At 43.7% G+C, this 22410-nt stretch overlaps 1 protein-coding gene across 1 annotated transcript; it reads left to right on the top strand.

Annotated features, from left to right (window-relative positions):
• The first annotated feature begins 505 nt into the window (after window positions 1–505).
• CHRNA9 (cholinergic receptor nicotinic alpha 9 subunit) lies at window positions 506–20625 on the top strand. Its single transcript, XM_003258610.3, has 5 exons — window positions 506–708; window positions 1004–1149; window positions 2398–2552; window positions 13995–14527; window positions 19387–20625. Exons 1-5 carry the CDS (start codon window positions 645–647, stop codon window positions 19926–19928), a joined length of 1440 nt encoding a protein of 479 aa, XP_003258658.1. The 5' UTR covers window positions 506–644; the 3' UTR covers window positions 19929–20625.
• The last annotated feature ends 1785 nt before the right edge of the window (window positions 20626–22410 follow it).

The following is a 22410-nucleotide window of genomic DNA, read 5'->3' as shown; positions in this document are numbered from 1 at the left end:
TCACACATATACTCACAAACATTTACTATGCAAGATCTGTGCCTGGTGGGACAGCGGCAAGAGGGATCAGAAGCTGAGGCAGAGAAAAAACCGAAATGCCAATATATTCTGGAGATCATAGAACCATGTCTCTTTCCCACTTCAAATGCTGCTAAAAGCACGTAGAGTCTTTCTGGACAGCTGTCCCATGGCTCAATCTTTTAGGCTTCCCTTAGTCCCTGGACTCAGGCTGAATCTGCTCACTGTGGGTGTAGAAAGCTCTCATTCTGCTTAGATGGAGTCTCTGGGGTGTCAGGCACACCGTTGCTGCCCACATCTACCTCCTCTTCTGTCTAGTTGTTTCTGCTAAGGGTGGCTAGGGACCCTCAACCGAGATGGCCCCCCACAACAGCACTGTTGGACCTAACACACCCTGGGTTCCCAGCATCTCAGCCACTGGAGCTGCCAGTCTCAAATTACCGGAGGGGAGGGAGGTCAGGCCTGGATCTCAGGATCTCAGTCCTGCATGCAATGCAAGCCTGAGCTCTCCCGCCGTAAGGCTGCGGTGGTGTGGGCTCCTTGTGCCCAGATCCTTCGTATTCATAGGGGGAAGTGGAAGACCACGCTGCCTGACTGAGACTTTATTATAGAGGCTCAGGAAAAAGATGAACTGGTCCCATTCCTGCATCTCCTTTTGCTGGATTTACTTTGCTGCTTCCAGACTGAGAGGTGAGAGGCTGGTGACATGTAACCCATCTTGTCTCATCTGGGGCTATTGCTTTGGTGGGAGGTGGGGCAGGGCAGGGAAGACAAAACAGATGATTCAACCACATGGAAGTGTTTTGTGCTTCCTACTGACTCTGATCTTGGTAGGGCATGCCAGAAAAACAACTCATCCATCCACCCAAAGCTTGTCCCTTGCCAGTGTTGGGCCATCCCCCATTTTAGACCTCAGTCTCGTGTTGTTTGTCTTGAAATACACACAACACTCTGAATGTTGATCCAGATCCCTCTTGTTGAGTAGCTGCAGAGACGGCAGATGGAAAATATGCTCAGAAGTTGTTTAATGACCTTTTTGAAGATTATTCCAATGCTCTTCGTCCAGTGGAAGATACAGACAAAGTCCTGAATGTCACCCTGCAGATTACGCTCTCTCAGATTAAGGATATGGTGAGTAATACATGGTGCTGACTCTGTGGAATGATTCTTAGAGGATAAACAACCACGCTTTCTGAAGAGAATGTCTTAACTGGGAATTTGAGAGGGAATGATAGCTCCGTAAGCAAGCTGGTGGGAGAAGAGAACGCCGGGAAAAGGAAGCTTTCTACAAAACTTATTAATTTCACGAAATGTTACCTAATCCTGGTCATTAACTGTAACAGTCTTAGATAATCTAAAGAAAGATGGGGTTACATACTGTATGCAGCCATTTATATAAAATGTCCAAAATAGGTAAATCCGTAGAGACAGAAAACGGCATAGAGGTTGCCAGAGTCTGTGGGGAGGAAGGGGAAAATAGCCAGTGAGTTCTTAATGATTACGGCGTTTCTTTGCGGGGGGAAGAAATGATCTGGAATTAGGCAGTGGTGATGGTTGCACAGCATTGTGAATATATTGGAAGCCAGTGGATTGTTCCCTTCGAAAATGATTAAAATGGTGAGTTTTAATGTGAATTTGATCTTAATTTTTTTTTTTTTTTTTTTTTTTTTGAGACGGAGTCTTGCTCTGTCACCCAGGCTGGAGTGCAGTGGCACGATCTCCGCTCACTGCAAGCTCTGCCTCCTGGGTTCACGCCATTCTCCTGCCTCAGACTCTTGAGTAACTGAGACTACAGGCGCCCGCCACCACACCCGGCTAATTTTTTTTGTATTTTTAGTAGAGACGGGGTTTTACCGTGTTAGCCAGGATGGTCTCAATCTCCTGACCTCATGATTCGCCCGCCTCGGCCTCCCAGAGTGCTGGGATTACAGGCATGAGCCACCGTGCCCGGCCAATCTCAATTTTTTAAAAAAGGTAGTGTTTTAAGATGGCATAGCTTATTAGTGCCTATCTATGTTTAATTACACAATGTTATGAAACTTGGAAGATTTTCCTTCTGCACATTGTTATTTCCTGACTTTTGCTTTTAAGTACATCATTCATTGATCAATTTTCAGGAAATATAGGCAGTTGATCCATGCAAAGATATCAAGACTAAAATATTTGTCCACTTTACATTCTGAACACTAAATCTAGGAGGAAAAAAAATATGATCTTGGCAGTCAATCAAGGGGATAGAATAAAGAATAAAGCTCTCACTTTACTTACTGAAAATTGGTGAGTGTTTGTGCAATTCCTATTGTGAAGAACAAGTGTCCTATCAATGGAAGACATTTCAAGTGTCTGCGAGGTAAAGTGACATCTGGATTCATTGTGTAGGATGAAAGAAACCAAATTCTGACTGCCTATTTGTGGATCCGCCAAATCTGGCATGATGCCTACCTCACGTGGGAGCGAGATCAGTACGACGGCCTAGACTCCATCAGGATCCCCAGTGACCTCGTGTGGAGGCCGGACATCGTCTTATATAACAAGTAAGTGCAGCTCAGAACTGAGGCTTTTCAGGCATGAACTTGTTGATTTCATAGAATTTAAACATAATGAAAAAGGAATGTTTAAAACATGCATGAAATTAAATATTAGTCCATGTTCCTAGGACTTACTGAAATAACAGTCGTGGAATCTTGGATCAGGAAATAATGTCATAAAAGCTTAGAGCTGGAAGGAAACCATCAATCTACATGCCCCCTTTTCAGGTGGGAAAGTGGAGGCTGCATTAGTTTGCTAGGGCTAACTTTGCCATAACAGAGTAGCACAAATTAGATGACTTAACAAAAACGTGTTATCTCACAGTTCTGGAGTTGAGACGCCTGAGATGAAAGTGTTGACAGCGTGGTTTCCTCTGAGGCTGTGAGGGAGGATCTGTACCAGGCCTCTCTTCTAGCTAATGGTGGTTTGCTGGCAGTCTTTGGTGTTCTTAGCATTGTAGAAGCGTCACTCTGAGCTCTGCCTTCATCTTCACATGGCGTTCTCCTGTGTGTTCCCTGCGTCCAAATTTCCCCTTTCTATAAGGACACCAGCCATATTGGATTAGATGCCCACCCTACTCCAGCGTGACTTCATCTTAACCTAACTAATTACATCTTCCATGATGCTATTCTCAAATCAAGTCACATTCTGAGTGTTGGGGGCTAAGACTTCAGTATGTGAATTTTTCAGGGACACAATCCAACCCTTAACAGTGACACTCACCATCCAAGATCATGTATCGATAATTAATTAAACCGAAATGGGCCATCTAGGAACTGACCTGTGGATTTGGAGCTTTGTGTGGAGTGGAGGATGAACCAGTTTACAGGATACAAAGTGACATTTTCCCGGTCTCAGAGCAAGGGGCCTTGTATAACGGGTAGGTGAGGTTTACCGTTTCGCAAGCTGTAAGGTGCATATGAATCACCCAGGGAGTTTGTTAAAATAAAGATTGTGATTCCATGGGTGTGGGGCGGGCCTGTGATTCTGCATTTCTACAAGCTCCGGAAGATGTGGGCACTGTGGGTCCATGGGCTGCATTTTGAGAAAAATACCAGATCTCTGGTCACAGTTCAAGCTCAGTGGCCCCGCCTGTTGTTGAAAGAGCTTCTCTTTCTTTTTATTCTGGAACCCAAGTTTCTGTGGAGTGGGAAAAGTTCCTCTGTGGCTCAGAACTATGTGAATGAGGGGCAGCTCGGGGGCTTCCCTGGGTGGAGGCTTCCAGTGGGCATGGATTTCCTTTAAGGAAGCAACACGGGTGGGTTGCAGCCTGGATTTTAGTCTCACTCCTTACTCAGAGAGCTCATCTAAGGGTCATGACCTCTGGAATCATAGCCCTGTTCTTTCTGTCCATTCCCCACTCTGAGTGGCCAGAGGAATTGTCTGTATCTCTTCCCAAGGAAGATAACTGGAAGATAACATTCAAATACTGGGCTTTATTCCTCCAGTTTACACCCCCCAGCCCGTGCTCACTCTCTCTGTCTCTGTCTCTCTCTCTCTCTCTCTCACACACACACACACACACACACACACAGCAAGAAAACAAGCTACATTGTCCATTACCACACTCTCATCTACAGAGTGCAGGAGAGTAATATCTGATAATTTCATTGACACAGGCAGGGCGTGAGGACTCACCCCTGTAATCCCAGCACTTTGGGAGGCCAAGGCAGGTGGATCACCTGAGGTCAGGAGTTCAAGACCAGCCTTGCTAACATGGTGAAATCCCGTCTTTACTAAAAATACAAAAATCAGCTGGGTGTGGTGGTGGGCACCTGTAATCCCAGCTACTTGGGAGGCTGAGGCAGGAAACTCACTTAAACCTGGGAGGCAGGGGTTGCAGTGAGCCAAGATTGCACCACTGCACTCCAGCCTGGGGGACAAGAGTGAGACTCCATCTCAAAAAAAAAAAAAAAAAAAAAAGAAAAGAAAAAGAAAGATAATAGATAATTTCATTGACACAGATGATCTCTTATAGCATTCTGTAAGTTCTTTTTTTTTCTTTTTTAAGACGGGGTCTGGGAGCTGGGCATGGTGGCTCACGCCTGTAATCCCAGCACTTTGGGAGGCCAAGGGGGGCTGATCACGAGGTCAGGAGATTGAGACCATCCTGGTTAACATGGTGAAACCCTGTCTGTACTAAAAATACAAAAAAATTAGCTGGGTGTAGTGGCGGGTGCCTAGAGGCTGAGGTAGGAGAATGGCATGAACCCGGGAGGCGGAGCTTGCAGTGAGCTGAGATCGCGCCACTGCACTCCAGCCTGGGTGACAGAGCTAGACTCTGTCTCAAAATAAAAAAAAAAGGTGGGGTCTCTCTCCTATTGCCCACGCTAGAGTGCAGGGGTGTGATCACGGCTCACTACAGCCTCAACTTCCCGGGCTCAGGTTATTCTCCCACCTCAGCCTCCCGAGTAGCTGGGACTACAGGTGCATGCCACCATGCCCGGCTATTTTTTTTTTTTTTTTAATTTTTAGTAGAGACAGAGTCTCATCATGTTGCCCAGGCTGGTTTCGAACTCCTGGGCTCAAACGATCCACCCAGCTCAGCCTCCCAAAGTGCTGGGATTACAGGCATGAGCTGCTGTGCCCGGCTAGCATTCTGTAAGTTCTAAAAATTCTCTCCGGAAGTCAGACAGAATGGTGGTCCTCCTCTTCCTCCTGTTTTGATTGGCTGAGGCGGTGACCTTGTCTTACTGAAATACTTCTTTGCAAGCTTACAAGGCACCCTAAGTTAAGCTGACCCCTCTGCTCCCTTATTAGAGAAGCCAGTTATGTACTCATGAGCTCACACAAGCCTACTGTGGCTTTGGTTGGTTCTGTCCTCATTCTCCCTTCCCCACCCCTTTACACAGAGCCTTTCACCACACTGATTTGTCATCTCCTTTTTGTTCCTCTGGTTGACTCTTTAGTCATCTCTGTGCTCTTGTCATGGACAATTCTGTTTCTGCTCCTCTCTTCTCCTTTGCCTTCTCCTTCTCAGTAAAACTTCTCAGAGTTTTGCTGTGTACAGGAACCTCCAAATGGAGCTATGGTTGGATGACATCTTCATGCCTTTAACAAATTGAAATGAAAATGGAAGAGTGTTACAGGATCAGGCAAAGAAGGGCCCTTAGTCATGGCTATTCCCTGAGCTCAGTCCTTGTAGCTGAATCCCTGACTCTGTAGAATCTTCTGATGACAGATATAATATCATTGCCTCTCAGAAGCAGGTACAGAACATCACAGGCAACACAATGGGCTTCCTGAGTTGTGGCAAGCAGGAGAAATAGGGGTAGGGGGTAGGTGAGTCAGTCCAGTGTGATAAAGACACTCAGGCAGGAAGATACTTAGCATCTAGAGTCACCATTGGTGCCCAAATCCATGGGGCTAGACTGGTTAGGGAGTGATCAGGAAGGAGATGGGCCTGGATGCCCCTTCACAGAACAGTTGAATTTGCTGATGCTTAGTTTGGAAGAGAGAAGAGCTTGAAGACTTGATGATGGTTACCTTAGGCAATTAGAGAGAAAGTAAGGTGGAAAAAGGAGAACAATGTTCCAGAAGACAAAACCCAAGATAATCAGTAGAAGCCAAAGGGAAGATAAGCTCTCCAAAAAAAAAAAAAAAAAAAAGAACATTTCCCTAATAACTTCGGCAATGAATTGCCCAAGAAATAGTGAGCTTTTTAGCAATGTAACAGTTCAAGTAAAACTGGCTCTTTCAGTAAATCAGTAGAGAAATAAATGAATTGGGGCTCAAAGTTCTGGTGGGAATGTTTAGTATTAGTATATGGTTAGTATAGTGGCTGGTATAAGAGGCTACAAGGATTCCTGACATTTTTAGATTAGGTAAAATGCAGATTACAGAAATTTTAAATTTGAATTCATTATGGCAGGGTTTTCATGGTCAGGTTTTTTTTTTTTTTTTTTTGGCCGTGGGGGTTGGTGGTTTGCTCTGTCACCTAGGCTAGAGTGCAGTGGTTGTGATCGTAGCTTACTGCAGCCTTGACCTCCTGGGCTCAAGTTGAGACAGTATTCTCCTCAATAGGGTCTGGAGACAGGGAGCCTTCACTTCAGCTTCTAATTAGTCACAGATCAAGTCTTCATTGCATGAGGTGTAACTTCACTTCAGCCTCTGATTGGTTGTAGGTCGCATCTTCATTTGCATAGGGTGTAACTTCACTTCAGCCTCCAATTGGTTGTGGGCCAAGTTTTTATTTGCATAGGGTGCAGCCAATGGGAAACGTCTAGAGGATACTTAAACCCCAGAAGATTTTGTAACCGGTGGTCTTGAGCTGCCTACCCGAGCCCACACCCACTCTGTGGAGTGTAGTTTCGTTTCAATAAATGTGAGCATTTATTGTTTCTTTCATTGTTCTGTACTTTCATTGCCTTATTTGTGCATTTTGTCCAATTCTTTGTTCAAATGTCAAGAACGTGGACGACCTGTAGTCGACACCCTCCATGGGTAACAAAGTGATCCTCTCACTTCAGTCTCCTGAGGAGCTGGGACTACAGGTATGCACTACCACACCCAGCTAATTTTTACAAAAATTTTTATAGAGATGAGGTCTCACAATATTGCCTGTTGCCCAGGCTGGTCTTGAATTCCTGGGCTCAAGCAATCCTCTTGCCTTGGCCTTCTAAAGTGCTGGGATTACAGGCATGAGCCACCATGCCTGGCCCCAGTGATTGGATTTTAATGAGCAGTTTTAATGGTTGGATTTTAGACCTGGTGAGGAACTGGGTGCCCTATTGTATTCAAAAGAATTTGTCTAGAATTTAGCTTTAAGGTAAGCTTATGTATCATCCTTAGCCATATAAGGTGATTTAGAGAATGGCAAGACTTCCAGAAGAGACTGGAAATAAAGGAGGGAGAGGAGAAACAGGTTTGGAAAAAAAGAGGATGAATCTGATGGTCATTTTGGGGAACCAAAGAAACATCCTCACAGAAATGTCCAATAGTGAGATTGCAAAGGCCAATCTGAAACCTGGAGAAACGGTCAGGGCTAATACAGATGCCAAAAGCCCTTAAAGTCCTATAGAACTACTCATGGAAGGAAAGAAAATGGCTGAGGATAAAGTTGAAAAAACCTCTACATTTAAGGAATTTACAGATGAAACTTAGAATTAGTGGTTAAAGAGATAGAAGGAGAAGTGAGAGAGTCATGTCATGAAAACCAAGGGAAGAGAGGATGTCTAGGAATAACCCATAATCCCAATGTTTGGGAAAAGTTGAAGAAGGTGAAGACTTAGGAGAAGTCTGGAGATCTGCCTAGTTGTACTTGTCAGAAAGGCATCAAAAAGCAGGAGTCAAGAAATAAAAGCAAGAGGAAACGGGACAACAGCAGGTATCAGTTACTTTTGAAAGCAGTGTGTGGAAGGAGATGAGAGAGGTAGAAGGGCCAGGGAGAAAAGGAGTTTGGCAGGAGAGACTTGAGAACAGAGTTGGAAAGTGGCTAGAGGGGACAGAGAGAAGAAGAGGGACCAAGGGAGGCAAAATCCTGAAGGAGGCATGGGAGGAGAGGACTCACACGACCAGAAGGGACGTTAGCCAGGAAGAGAGAGGGGGGAGCTTCTTTTTGATATGGAAAGGAAGGAAAAATGAATATGTGAAAGAGACATTGGAGATGGAACGAGGAAGGGATCCTGGGACTGAGTAAACAGAGAAGTCTATGCTGAGGTTCCAGGCACCCTGGGGACTGAAAACACTGGGCGACTCTCCCTGCTCCCTCATTCACCAGCCTGCTCCTCTCCAGTTCCCAGGAATGGGCTTCTTACAGCCAAGGCTGGGAAAGTCATTTTTGCTCAATTGCAAAACAACTAAAGTTAGCTCAGTCTTTGATCAGATACAGAAGAGGAGAGGGTGCTGCCTGTATTGGTCTGTTTTCATGTTGCTGATAAAGACATACCCAAGACTGGGTAATTTATAAAGGAAAGAGATATAATGGACTTACAGTTCACATGGCTGGGGAGCCATCACAATCATGACTGAAGGTGAATGAGGAGCAAAGTCACATCTTACATGGCGGCAGGCAAGAGAGCATGTGCAGGGGAACTACCCTTTATAAAACCATCAGCTCTCATGAGACTTATTCACCATCACAAGATCAGCACAGGAAAGACCCACCCCCATGATTCAATTACCTCCCACCATATCCCTCCCGCAACATGTGGGAATTATGGGAGCTACACTTCGAGATGAGATTTGGGTGGCGACACAGCCAAACAATATCACTGCCTGAAGGCCACTGAGTGGCTGAGGAAAGGGAAGGTAAAAGGAAAGCAATTTAAATATTCCGTGCCAGTTATATTATTAAACATGCCTTCCCAACTTCCAGCTTACATTTTGTCCCTGTAATTTTTTCATGTTTTAGTTGAGAACACGAAAACACAGTTAGAAACAGAGGGAAGGGGAAGACATTAATACATATTGGCCACTTACTATGTGTCTGCATGGAGTTGGGGCTTTACAAAGTGTGATAGATAGAATAATGACCCCCCCCAAAGATGTCCACATCCTAATCCCCAAGACCTGTGAAGATTTATCTTACATGGTAAAAGAGACTTTGCAGGTATGATTGAATTAAAGATTTGAGATGGGGGAGATTATCCTGGTGGGCCTAATGTAAACACAAGGGTCCTTGTAAGAGGGAGATGAGATGGCCAGAATAGGCGATGCCACAAAGGAAGCAGAGGTTAGTGATGCAAGGAAGGGGCCCTGAGCCACAGGATGCAGGAGGCTTCTAGAAGGTGGAAAAGGAAAGGCAATAGATCTTCCCCTGGAGTCTCCAGAAGGAATGCAGCCCTGCTCACATTGATTTTAGGATTTCTGACCTCTAGAATTGTTAAGACGCTAAATTTATGTTGTTTTAAGACATTAGGGGCTGGGCACGGTGGCTCATTTCTGTAATCCCAGCACTTTGGGAGGTTGAGGTGGGTGGATCACTTGAGGTCAGGAGTTTGAGACCAGCCTGGCCAACATGGCAAGATCCTGTCTCTACTAAAAATACAAAAAAATTAGCCAGGCGTGGTGGTGGGAGCCTGTAATCCCAGCTACTCAGGAGGCTGAAGCAGGAGAATTGCTTGAATCCGGGAGACAGACGTTTCAGTGAGGCAAGATGGCACCACTGCACTCCAGCCTGGGCAACAGAGTGAGATGCCATCTCAAGAAAAAAAAAAAAGACATTAGATTTAGGTTTTTGGTAGTTTGCTACAGCAGCAATAGAAATTAATATGTATAGTTTGTTTAATATAAAAATTAAAAAGAAGCCTTAAGGTATTATAATGCCCACTTTTCAGGTGAGTGACAGAGATATAACCCACCTAAGGTTATGAAACCTGAATCAGGTTCTAAACTAAAATCTCCATGATATTTTTACGAGAAGTAAATAAGAATGTTAAGATCCAGTCTCTGACCTCAAGGAACAATCTAATAAGCTATATATGTAAAAACTATGATGCAAGATAAAAATGCAAGTCCCTTATAACACAGAAGTCAAGTGCTGTGGCCCTTCAAGGATGGAAAGGTATCTGACTGGAGAGGCAGGGAAGGCTTCACAGAGGTGGCCTCTGAGCAGAGTCTTGAAGGATGTGTTAGACTGCTACACGCAGGAAAGGGGGACTATTATGAGTTGAAGAGAGTTTCAGTAACGGAAACTCACAGGGTTTGTTGGGATTTCAGCCTTGATTGGTGGAGTGGGAGTGAAGGAGACCAGCAGAAGGCACACAGCTAGAAAGTGAGGTGGGAATAGATCATGGAATATCTAGAACACTAAACTGAGGAGGTGCAGAAGTATTGTTTGGGCTATAGGAAGCCACTGCAAGTTTTGAGCTGTGATATGATCAAAAATCTAGGGAGATAAACAATAAGATATTGGTCATGAAGTGATCAAATAATAATGTCTTGGCTGGGCACGGTGGCTGGTACTGGTAATCCCAGCACGTTGGGAAGCCAAGGTAGGAGGATCGTATGAGGCCAGGAGCTCAAGATCAGCCTTGGCAACATAGTGAGACATCGTCTCTCCAAAAAATATATATTTTTAATATAATGTATTTAAATTACTCAAGGCCAGCGTGGTGGCTCACACCTGTGATCCCAGCACTTTGGGAGGCCCAGGCAGGCGGATTACCTTAGGTCAGGAGTTCGAGATCAGCCTGGTAAAAATGGTGAAACACTGTTTCTACTAAAAATACAAAAATTAGTTGGGCGTGGTGGTGCGTGCCTATAATCCCAGCACCTCGGGAGGCTGGGACAGGAGAATTGCTTAAACCTGGGAGGTGGAAGTTGCAGTGAACCAAGATTGTGCCACTGCACTAAAGCCTGGGCAACAGGGTGATACTCCATCTCAAAAAACAAACAAACAAACAAAAAAATGGCCGGGCATGGTGGCTCAAGCCTGTAATCCCAGCACTCTGGGAGGCTGAGGCAGGTGGATCACCTGAGGTCAGGAGTTCGAGACCAGCCTGGCCAACATGGCGAAACCTTGTTTCTACTAAAAGTACAAAAATTAGCCAGCCATGGTGGCTGGCACCTGTAATCCCAGCTACTCAGGAGGCTAAGGCAGGAGAATCTCTTGAACCCAGGAGGCAGAGGTTGCAGTTAACTGAGATGGCGCCACTGTACTCCAGCCTGGGTGAAAAGAGGGAGACTCTGTCTCAAACAAACAACAACAGCAACAACAACAACAACAAAAACAAAATCCCCACAACCTACTCCAAAGTAGCTGGGGGGATGTTTTTGGTCAGCAGGTTCCCTTGCCCTTTGGCTTGGGGTTGGGTTTGGCCAATGTGGAGCACCAGTGGGCAATTGCAGGGAGGAGAGAGAGTGAGGTTAGCGTGTGTATTCCCTCGCTGTCTTCCTGGGAGATTATCTTTGGCTGGATGTGTCCACTGAAAGAAAGTCATCACTCCTATCATGGTGACCCTCTTCACGCAAATCGTTCCTTCCAGGTTCTGGTAACTGCACTTTCTCCTCACCTCTTCATGTCCAGGAATGGTTTCTCTGCATTGTATCCATACCTTTGTGAACAGTCCCTTTCTTAAAATCTCCTCAGGTTATCTAATTGGAGTAGGCCATCTATTTCCTACAGGGATCCTGCAGACTGCAATTGTCCTAGCCCCAAACAGATTCTCTCTGATCCCCAGATCTCTCCTCTTGCACCAAGGAAGTAGGATGGGTGAGCAGTGTTCTCAGTTCACGTCTAGTTCTCACTTCTCAGATAGCTAACTGTACACATTTATCACTGTTACCGGAGGAAGCTTCAGGCATTTTCAAAAAATTCATTTTGTTATCTTCACAAACACTCACATTAAAGATCCCCTTGGGTATGGAGTGAACTCAGTCAGACCATTACAGTTAATATTGTGGTGCCCAATTTCTAATGAGTGGAAAAAATAAAAACCTTAAAAACATGCCTGTTCTTTAAAAAATATATGTAGACATATATTATTTTATTTTATTATTTTGTTGTTGTTGTTGAGATGGAGTCTCGCTCTGTCACCCAGGCTGGAGTGCAGGGTGCGATCTCAACTCACTGCAACTTCTGCCTCCTGGGTTCAAGCGATTCTCTTGCCTCAGCCTCCCGAGTAGCTGGGACTACAGGCACGTGCCGCTATGCCAGGCTAATTTTTGTGTTTTTTTAGTAGAGATGGGGTTTTGCCATGTCGGCCAGGCAGGTCTGAAACTCCTGGCCTCAAGTGATCTGCCCTCCTTGGCCTCCCAAAGTGCTGGGATTAGAGGTGTGAGCCACCACTCCCAGTCAATATATTTTTTATTTTAATAGCTTTTGAGGTACAAGTCTTTTTTAGTTACATAGACAAATTGTATAGTGGTGAAATCTGAGATTTTAGTGTGCTTGTCACCAAGTGGTGTACACTGTGCCCAATATGTAGTTTTTTTATCACTTACCCCTTTCTAAAACATGCCTGTTCTGACCCAGCACATCCTTTTTCAGCAATTTAACCTAAGGAAAGGGTCAGTGGATAAATGTAAAGACTCAGCTACAGAGATGTCCACTGCAGCATTGCTTATAAATACAAAAACTGGAACCAACCATAATGTCAAGCCTGAGTAGATTGGTTAAATAACTATGGTGTATCTAATACAGTGGAATATAATAGAATGCTATTTAGACATGAAAAGAATGTTGTAGAAGAGTATGAACAGATGACCACGTATTTTTAAAAATTTTGTCTCATCTTTTTTTTTCTTTTTTTTTTTTTTTTGCAAGTTAACTTTAAATTTGGGGATAATTTTTAGATTTCTAGAAAAGTTGCAAAGATAGTGCAGAATTCCCTTATACCCTTCACCCAGTTTCCCCTAATGTTACCTCTTACATAACCATAATATACTTACCAAAATTAATACAATGTTATTGACTAAATTACTTTATTCAGATTTCACCAGTTTTTCCACGAATGTACTTTTTCTGTTCCAGGATCCAGTCCAGAATACCACATTATATTTAGCCAAAATATACTTTGCGGGGAAAAAATTGTAAGGAAGACTGCAAAAATATGCATCCAAATGTTAACATAAATGTACCAGTTAAGGCTCTTTGGTTGTAAGCATCAGAAACTGACTTTGGCAACCTTGTGAAATAGGAATTTGTTAGAAGGATGTGGCACATCTCATTGAATTAAAGGAAAAAGTAAACAACCAGCTCTTGGAAAGGACAGAACCAAGGCTGCTCCAGTGTTCAAGACAGGAGGGACTGTCTGTTTTTTTCTGAATAGGGAGCCATCACTAGGGTGATGCTTTTGGCCTCTGGATCACTCTGCTTAAGATCCAAACTCTGGAGACGGTGAATCTGTTGGACCAAGCCTGGGCCACCCAGCTGGCCTTTGGCCAGGGACACTGGGACACCTTGACCAACATTTCCTCTGCCTTGCAATGGCAATGGGGAAAGAGTAATTCCCTAGAGAAAAATAGAAATTCTGTACCCCAAAAATACAAGGGATAAATATTGATAAAGCAAAAGAAGATATATCTGGAATAAGTGACTATCTCTAAAGTTATGGGTGAACGACTTTTTTTTCTCTGAGTTTTCCAAATGTTACAAATAAACATGTACAGCTTTTACAGTAGCAATAAAAGCTTATTTTAATATTCTAGTACCTAAAGTTAACAAATCAAGTAAGCAGATTTTAGTATTGACAGGCTTACTTTTTGTCTGCGTGTTCAAATCATTACACCTGGACCAAGAAAGTGGCAGTGGGAATAGACAGGAACGGATAGAGAGCAGAGATGCTTTAAAGGAAGAATCCAAGAGAACTTCGCCCTGACTAGTTACAGGAGATGCAGGAGAAGGACAAATTAGAGTTGATTCCAGACTCCCAAGCCACAGTGACAGGGAAAATGGTGGTCCATTGCCAAAACACTAAAGTGATGGGCACAGTGAGCTATCTGGGGTAAGGAAGGTGGCAAGTTCTCCTAGCACGCAGCTTTCATTTTCCTCATCTTATCTCCAGGGCTGACGATGAATCTTCAGAGCCTGTGAACACCAATGTGGTCCTGCGGTATGATGGGCTGATCACCTGGGATGCACCGGCCATCACCAAAAGCTCCTGTGTGGTGGATGTCACCTACTTCCCTTTTGACAACCAGCAGTGCAACCTGACTTTTGGTTCCTGGACCTACAATGGCAATCAGGTGGACATATTCAACGCCTTGGACAGCGGAGATCTCTCTGACTTCATTGAAGACGTGGAATGGGAGGTCCATGGCATGCCCGCTGTGAAGAATGTGATCTCCTATGGCTGCTGCTCTGAGCCTTACCCGGATGTCACATTCACCCTCCTTCTGAAGAGGAGGTCCTCGTTCTATATCGTCAACCTCCTCATCCCATGTGTCCTCATATCTTTTCTGGCTCCTCTGAGTTTTTATCTCCCAGCAGCCTCCGGAGAAAAGGTCTCCCTGGGAGTGACCATCCTGTTGGCCATGACTGTATTTCAGCTAATGGTGGCAGAAATCATGCCGGCCTCAGAAAATGTGCCCCTGATAGGTGAGTTCAAGTGTCTTCCACTTCAAACCCAGTTTTGTAGTGCCTGGGGTCATGCCTTTAAGGTTGTGTGTGTGTCTTTAAACTTGAAACAATGGAGCCAATTTCGACTCAATACAGACTGTCTCAAATTTTTCTGGTGGCTGCAGTTAGCATCTTTCAATATAGATAAGGCTTTTGGAATCAAAACTGGTCTTACGGTCTCTGGGTTTACACAAAAGAGCAATGAAAGGCATTATACTTTAGAGCAGTAGTTCTCAAAGTGGTGGTCCCCAGATGCACAGCATCGGCATCACCTGGGAACTTATGGAAACGCAAAACCTCAGGGCCCACCCGAAGCCTACTGAATCAGACATTCTGGAGAGAAGGCCCTGGCGTCCTGTTTTTACAAGCCTTCTGGGTGATTCTGATGCATTTTCTGTTGAAGTCTGAAATCCACTGACCCAGAGGTTAAGACCTGATTTTGAAGTCAAAGAAACCCGCATTTGAACGCTGACTTCACGGTTCACTCCTTGATCAAACTTAGGCAAGTTACTTGTTCTCTTAGTCTCTGCTTCATCATCTGGAAAATTTGTGTGATTGCTTCCTTCTGTGTCATTGCTTAGTGCACACCCTGGCATATGGTAAGTACTGAGTAAACAGTGACTACTGTTATCACTTCACGTGACAAGGGCTTTCTTCTTGGGAAGAGTGGCAAACATGGCAGAAAGATGTGCTTTTTAAGCCTGACGTCTACCCTTAGCAGAAAAATCTCATCCTCACTGGGTATAATAGCAGTGGGAGAGCATATTAAAATAAAAGTTCCTATACCCAGAGAGTTTGATTTAGCAACTTGGCCAAGATTTGGGAATCTGAGGTGATTCCAAAGCAGACTACATTTTCAAAAATCTGCAGTAACGGAATGTCCCTCCAAGGGCTGGAGTGCAGACTGAGGGTACCACCCCTGCCTCCCTTATGCTTGCCTAGCTTGTTCTGAGGTCTTTCCTATCCCCTTTAACACTACTTTCTGCCTCCGAGGGTACCCTTGAGATCCAACACCTCCATCTCAAGGATTTGCTGTTGTAACAGATGCTTACCAGAATCAAGCTAGATCTAAGTTTGAGTTCCTTAAAGTAAGCAATAAGGAGAAATTTTAGAACACCAATGAACTTAGAGTCCAATATCAAGAGATGTTGCCTTGCCCTTTTACTCTTTACCGAGTCCAATTACCCAATATTGAGATGATACTACAGTGGCTTCTCCATTTGGAGATATCTTCATTTTTATGTCTCTCTTTGCAAAATACATACACACACACACACACACACACACACACACACACCCCTCTTTTTCAGAATTAAACACAGAAGGCTTTTTCCCCTCTAATAAAAAGGAGATGTATTGGCATTTTATTACCTCTCCTGAGGCAGAAATGATTGGCAGTGATGACATCCAATCATAGCCCTGTTTGAGGAAAGATCATGGGGTGGTCCCACTCTCTTCTTGGGTAGTGACATTATACAGCAAGCTGGCACAATTTCTAAAGACAGATGTCTCACAGGAATTGCTTGTTCTGTTTTTATGATAATATGAAATTTATCTTTTTAAAATTAAATTAAATTTGTATTTTTAAATTTTATTTTAATTTATTTTTGTTATTTAAAAATGAAGGCTGGGCATGGTAGCTTATGCCTGTAATCCTAGCACTTTGGGAGGCCGAGGCAAGCAGATCACCTGAGGTCAGGAGTTCAAGACCAGCCTGGCCAACATGGTGAGACCCCATCTCTATAAAAGAATTAGCTGGGCATGGTGGCGTGTGCCTGTAATCCCAGCTACTTGGGAGGCTGAGACAGGAGAATCACTTGACCCCAGGAAGTGAAGGTTGCAGTGAGCCAAGATGGCGCCACAGCACTCCAACCTGGGGGACAGTGTGAGACTTCGTCTCAAAAAAAAAAAATTGAAAAAAAAAAAAAAAGAAAGATAGGGTCTCACTATGTTGGCTAGGCTGGTCTTGAACTCCTGGGCTCAAGTGATCCTCCCACCTTAGCCTCCCAAAGTGCTGGGATTACAGGTGTGAGCCACTGCAACTGGCTGAAATTTATCTTTTTAGGAAAAGTGCACACAGATATTGAGAACATTTATTTAACAATTAAAATTTGTTATTCATAGCACCCATGAAGTGTGCTCACAATATTACAGAAATATGTTTAAGTTTTCTGCATCAAATGTAGCCCTTGATATAGGTTTCTGGCCCATGGCCTTTACCATTTTAAGAAAGGTCTCATATATTAACTCAGAGTTTTTGACAAATAATAAATAGATGATAAACATTATCAAATACTTTGTCTTCATCTATTAAGATAATCATGTGAGTTTTCTTTTACTCATCAATGTCGTGAATTACATCAATAAGTTTTCTGATGTGGAACTCTTTTGTATAACTGGACCAAACTCCTTTCTTATGATACATTATCCTTTTAAGACACTGTTGGATTCAGTTAGCTAATATTTTGTAGAGCTTTCTCAAATATGTCGATTAGTGAAATGGCTTTAATATTTCTTTTCTTGTCACTTTTGGAATCAAGGTCAAATTGACTTCACAAAATGAACTGGGCAGTTTTCCCTCTTTTTCTATTTCTGGAACAAGTTGCATAAGATGGGAACTATTTGTTCCTTGAAAGTTTGGTAAAACTCACCTATAAGTTATTTTTGGGCCTGGAACCTTTGGTAGGGGGATTGTATTTGATTGATTCCCATTTCTATTAAAGTGTTCTTTATTCTTGCACTAATTTTGACATCTAACGTTTTTCCAGCAGTTTCATCTAGATTATCAAATATGTTATTATACAGCTATTTTTATTTTTTGAGACATAGTCTAGCTCTGGTGCCCAGACTGGAGTGCAGTGGCGTAATCTCGGCTCACTGCAACCTCTGCCTCCTGGATTCAAGTGATTCTCCTGCCTCAGCCTTCTGAGTAGGGGGAATTACAGGCACGTGCCACCACACCTGGCTAATGTTTTTTTTTTTTTTTTTTTTTTTTGAGATGGAGTCTCGCTCTGTCACCCAGGCTGGAGTGCAGTGGCGCAATCTCAGCTCACTGCAAGCTCCGCCTCCCGGGTTCACGCCATTCTCCTGCCTCAGCCTCTCTGAGTAGCTGGGACTACAGGCGCCCGCCACCACGCCCGGCTAATTTTTTTGTATTTTTAGTAGAGACGGGGTTTCACCATGGTCTCGATCTCCTGACCTTGTGATCCGCCCGCCTCGGCCTCCCAAAGTGCTGGGATTACAAGTGTGAGCCACCACGCCCGGCCCTGGCTAATGTTTTTTATATTTTTAGTAGAGACGGGGTTTCACCATGTTGGCCAGGCTGGTCTCCAACTCCTGACCTCAAGTGATCCACCCACCTCGACCTCCCAAAGTGCTGGGATTACAGGTGTGAGCCACCGTGCCCAACTATACAGTTATTTATAATATTGTGCTACTTTATAAGTCTTTTCCATCTTCTCTCTCTCTCCCTTTCTCTTTTTCTCTCTCTATCCTGTAAGTGGTCTTATCAAAGGTTTATCAATTTTATTACTCTTTTCAAAAGTTTGCTTTTGGTTTTATTCATCTTCTTGGCTTTTTGTTCTATATTTCATAAATTTGTAGCCTTATCTTAATTGTTTCCTTCCTTAATTTCACTTTTTCACCAACATGTGCTTTATATAATCACATTTTGAAGGCTAATAGTGATACAGTCTCCTTTCTTACCTAATAGCAATTGGCTTTCATATTAATAAGGTCTGAAGACAATTCCGAGAACTGGTCAAGTTCATTAATTGTTTGTTCGTTGAGTGTGGAAAAATTTTTCACCTCATGATCTCAGCAAACATTTCCAAACTTTTTAATTTCGAGCCAGGAACAGTGCTGAGAACTTCACATGTATCATCTCAATTAAGCCTCCTCATATTCCTGCGAGTCAGATATTATTATTACACCCACCACTTTACAGAGTAGGAAACTGAGGCTTAGCAGGATTATATGCCTTGCTGAAGGCCGAAAGTCTAGGGAGTGATAAAGCTGGGATTTGAATCCAGGAAGTCAGATTCAAAAGTCTATACTATAGCCTGGCATGGTGGCTCACGCCTGTAATCCTAGCATTTTGGGAGGCTGGGGTAGGCAGATCACTCGAGGTCAGGAGTTCGAGACCAGCCTGGCCAAGATGGCGAAACCCCCTCTCTACTAAAAATACAAAAATTAGCCAGGTGTAGTGGTGGGCGCCTGTAATCCCAGCTACTTGGGAGGCTGAGGCAGGAGAATCGCTTGAACCTGGGAGCCAGAGGTTGCAGTGAGCTGAGATTGCACCACTGCACTCCAGCGTGGGCGACAGAGCGAGACTCTGTCTCAAAAAAAAAAAAAAAAGTCTATACCAGTAACCACTAGGGTATAACACCTCTTTAGAAAGGGTGTTTGTTTCTTTTTAAGCCAAATACAGTCAGGTGCCTCATAACAATGTTTTGGTAAGTGACAGACTGTGTATACAACAATGGTCCCATAAGATCATAATGTCAATTTTTACTTTATCTTTTCTATGTTTAGATATGTTTAGATACACAAATATTTACCGTTTGATAATCATGTGTACAATTATCTGGGGTATTCAATACAGTAACATGCTGCACAGGTTTGTAGCCTAGAAGCAACAGGCTATACCATTCAACCTAGGTGTGTAGAAGGCTAGACCATCTAGGTTTGTGTACATACACTCTATGATGTTCACACAACAGCAAAATCACCTAATGACTAATGCCTTTCTCAGAATGTATCCCTGTTGTTAAGTGACTCATGGCTGTATGAGGACCATTTTAAAGCAAATTCAGTTACTGTCGTTATTTTAATTCCAGGTAAATACTACATAGCCACGATGGCCCTGATCACAGCCTCCACTGCCTTGACCATCATGGTGATGAATATCCACTTCTGTGGGGCCGAGGCCCGGCCGGTGCCACACTGGGCCAGGGTGGTCATCCTGAAATACATGTCCAGGGTCTTGTTTGTCTATGATGTGGGTGAAAGCTGCCTCAGCCCGCACCACGGTAGAGAGCGGGACCACCTCACGAAAGTTTATAGCAAACTCCCAGAGTCTAACCTGAAAACAGCCAGGAGCAAAGACCTTTCCAGAAAGAAGGACATGAACAAACGCTTAAAGAACGACCTGGGCTGCCAGGGTAAGGACCCTCAGGAGGCTGAGAGTTACTGTGCACAGTACAAAGTGCTGATGAGGAATATTGAGTACATTGCCAAGTGCCTCAAAGACCACAAGGCCACCAATTCCAAGGGGAGTGAATGGAAGAAGGTGGCGAAAGTCATAGACCGATTCTTCATGTGGATTTTTTTCATTATGGTGTTTGTGATGACTATTTTGATCATAGCAAGAGCGGATTAGTCACAGATATTGGCTTTGCTCTCTGGGTAGAAATTAATACAATTCCCTGTGATCTATTCCAATATTCTTCCAAGATTTTTGTTTATCTATAATTTAGGGGTTATGTTGTCTGTGCTTTTTATTTTCAACTTCAAATCAATGTCGAAGCTATCTGCTCTGTTAAATTAAGCAGGAGATCCAAAATTTCAAGGGTAGAAAGATGGAAGAAATAGGGAAAGAGCCCTTTTATAGCCCTCCATAGTGGTGGGTGACTGGCCTCTAGTTTATACAATTATTCACCTCTTTGGCAGTACAGATAACAAAATACACTTTACTGGTAAAATTTAAAACAAAAAAGGCAAAACAAACCAAGCTCATTTTCCCCTTAGTTCCCATTAACACATGCTTTTGAAAAATGAAATAGTCATATATATGTTAGTGTGATTTAAGTCTCAATGGTACCTTATTCAGGCATAGTGCATTTGAAGTCATATCTCAAATAGTGGAATAAAAGGTTTTGTCCCATGTAAAGAAAGTCTAAGCATCAGCTGTTTAACGGGGAAAAAAGCTTTCTTCATAATGGTGATGTCGTATCTGTTGGTTATGTTTTCTATAAACCCAAAAGATGAAGTCATTCCTGCATTTACCCTTTGATTAAAATACGATAGATGAAGTTGTTCCTGCATTTAGTCTTGTATTAAAATAAGGTGATTAGCAAGCTGGGCTCATCCATTCATTCATTGAACTTTTCACCAAACATGGATCACGTTTTTTCCTACATGTAATAAAAGTGATATGATTCACATTGGGTGTCACAGCAATTCTTATGCACAAGCCTGATCGCTTTGATCCCCACAACAACTCTGTGAGTTGGGGAGGCAAGTGTTATTATTCTTTCTCAGAGAAAGAAACTGTGGCTTAAAAGGTGGGTGTAAGTGACCTCCTCAACATCCAACAAGGTGTAAGTGGAACTGGGACTCCCCGCTCAGCACTGGGACTTGGAGTCGGGCTGCGTCTGCTAAAGTCACCCTGCTTTTGGCCGTGACAAATTATGATTTAGCATAGGAGAGACTGAGAGATTCTTGTTCTTAATTCTGAACTTTCTGCCCTAATTTACTTCCTATGTGTCTCAACTTCTTTCCTACTTTCAATAAAATGTGACTTCAAATCCACCCCCTATTCCCACCTAGATTAAAATGATCCAAGGCTGGGTGCAGTGCCTCACATCTATAATCCTGTTTTTTTGTTTTGTTTGTTTGTTTGTTTGAGAGGGAGTCTCGCTCTGTCACCCAGGCTGGAGTGCAGTGGCACGATCTTGGCTCACTGCAATCTCTGCCTCCCAGGTTTAAGCAATTATCTTGCTTCAGCCTCCCTAGTAGCTGGGACTACAGGCGTGTGCCACCACACCTGGCTAATTTTTTTGGTATTTTTTGTAGAGATGGGGTTTTGCCATGTTGTCCAGGCTGGTATGGAACTCCCGGCCTCAAGTGATCTGCCCACCTTGGCCTCCCAAAGTGCTGGGATTACAGGCATGACACCATGCCCAGCCCTATAGTCTCAATATTTTGGGAGACTGAGGTGGAAGATTGCCTGAGCCCAGGAGTTCCAGAGCAGCCTGGGCAACATGCAGAGAACTTGTCTCTACAAAAAAGTTTTAAATTAGCTGGGCATGGTGACAGACAACTGTGGTCCCAGCTACTTGGGAGGCTGAGGTGGGAGGATCACTTGAACCCAGGAGATTGAGGCTGCAGTGAGCTGTGATTGCACCACTATACTCCAGCCTGGGTAACAGTGTGAGACATTCCCTAACTGCCAACTCGTTAACTATTCTTTTTCCAGTTAAACAGAGGTGGAGAGAAAACAGGAGTCAACTTAGGAAGAGGAGGATGTTTGGTTTAAACATATAGACATTTTTTTTTTTTTTTTTGAGACAGAGTTTCACTCTGTCACCCAGGCTGGAGTTCAGTGGCGTGATCTCGGCTCACTGCAACCTCCGCTTCCTGGTTTCAAGTGATTCTCCTGCTTCAGCCTCCTGAGTAGCTGAGACTACAGATGCATGCCACCATGCTCGGCTAATTTTTTGTATTTTTAGTAGAGACGGGGTTTCTCCATATTGGCCAGGCTGGTCTAGAACTCCTAACCTCGTGATCCGCCCGCCTCAGCCTCCCACAGTGCTGGGATTACAGGTGTGAGCCAACGCGCCTGGCCGGCATTGTTTTTTAATTCTTGTGTTTACTCATTCCAGAAAACATTTGTCGTGCACCTACTATATACTTAGTGATATGTATGCCAGCTGCCTTGGAGGGAACAAGTATGATACGTGGCTTCTACCCTCCAGTTGCTCACAGTTCAGTGGAGGAGATACCAAGGAAATAGGCAAACATAGTCAAGTGTAAAACGTGCTATCACAGAATCAAGGACAAAACACCATGGGCACAATGATGATGAATCTGTTTGAGGGAAAGCTTAGGAAAGACTTTGCAGGGTATAACATTAACATTTG

Source organism: Nomascus leucogenys, chromosome 20 (assembly GCF_006542625.1).
Source record: "Nomascus leucogenys isolate Asia chromosome 20, Asia_NLE_v1, whole genome shotgun sequence".
Lineage (NCBI taxonomy): Eukaryota > Metazoa > Chordata > Mammalia > Primates > Hylobatidae > Nomascus > Nomascus leucogenys.
This window is presented reverse-complemented; position numbering and strand designations above follow the sequence as displayed.

Excerpts from the sequence above, each read along its gene's own strand:
- CHRNA9 (XM_003258610.3), top strand. The coding sequence starts at position 645 with ATGAACTGGTCCCATTCCTGCATCTCCTTTTGCTGGATTTACTTTGCT. Across the intron at positions 2,553-13,994 it reads GACATCGTCTTATATAACAA|GGCTGACGATGAATCTTCAG; the intron begins GTAAGTGCAGCT and ends TCTTATCTCCAG. Across the intron at positions 14,528-19,386 it reads AGAAAATGTGCCCCTGATAG|GTAAATACTACATAGCCACG; the intron begins GTGAGTTCAAGT and ends TTTTAATTCCAG.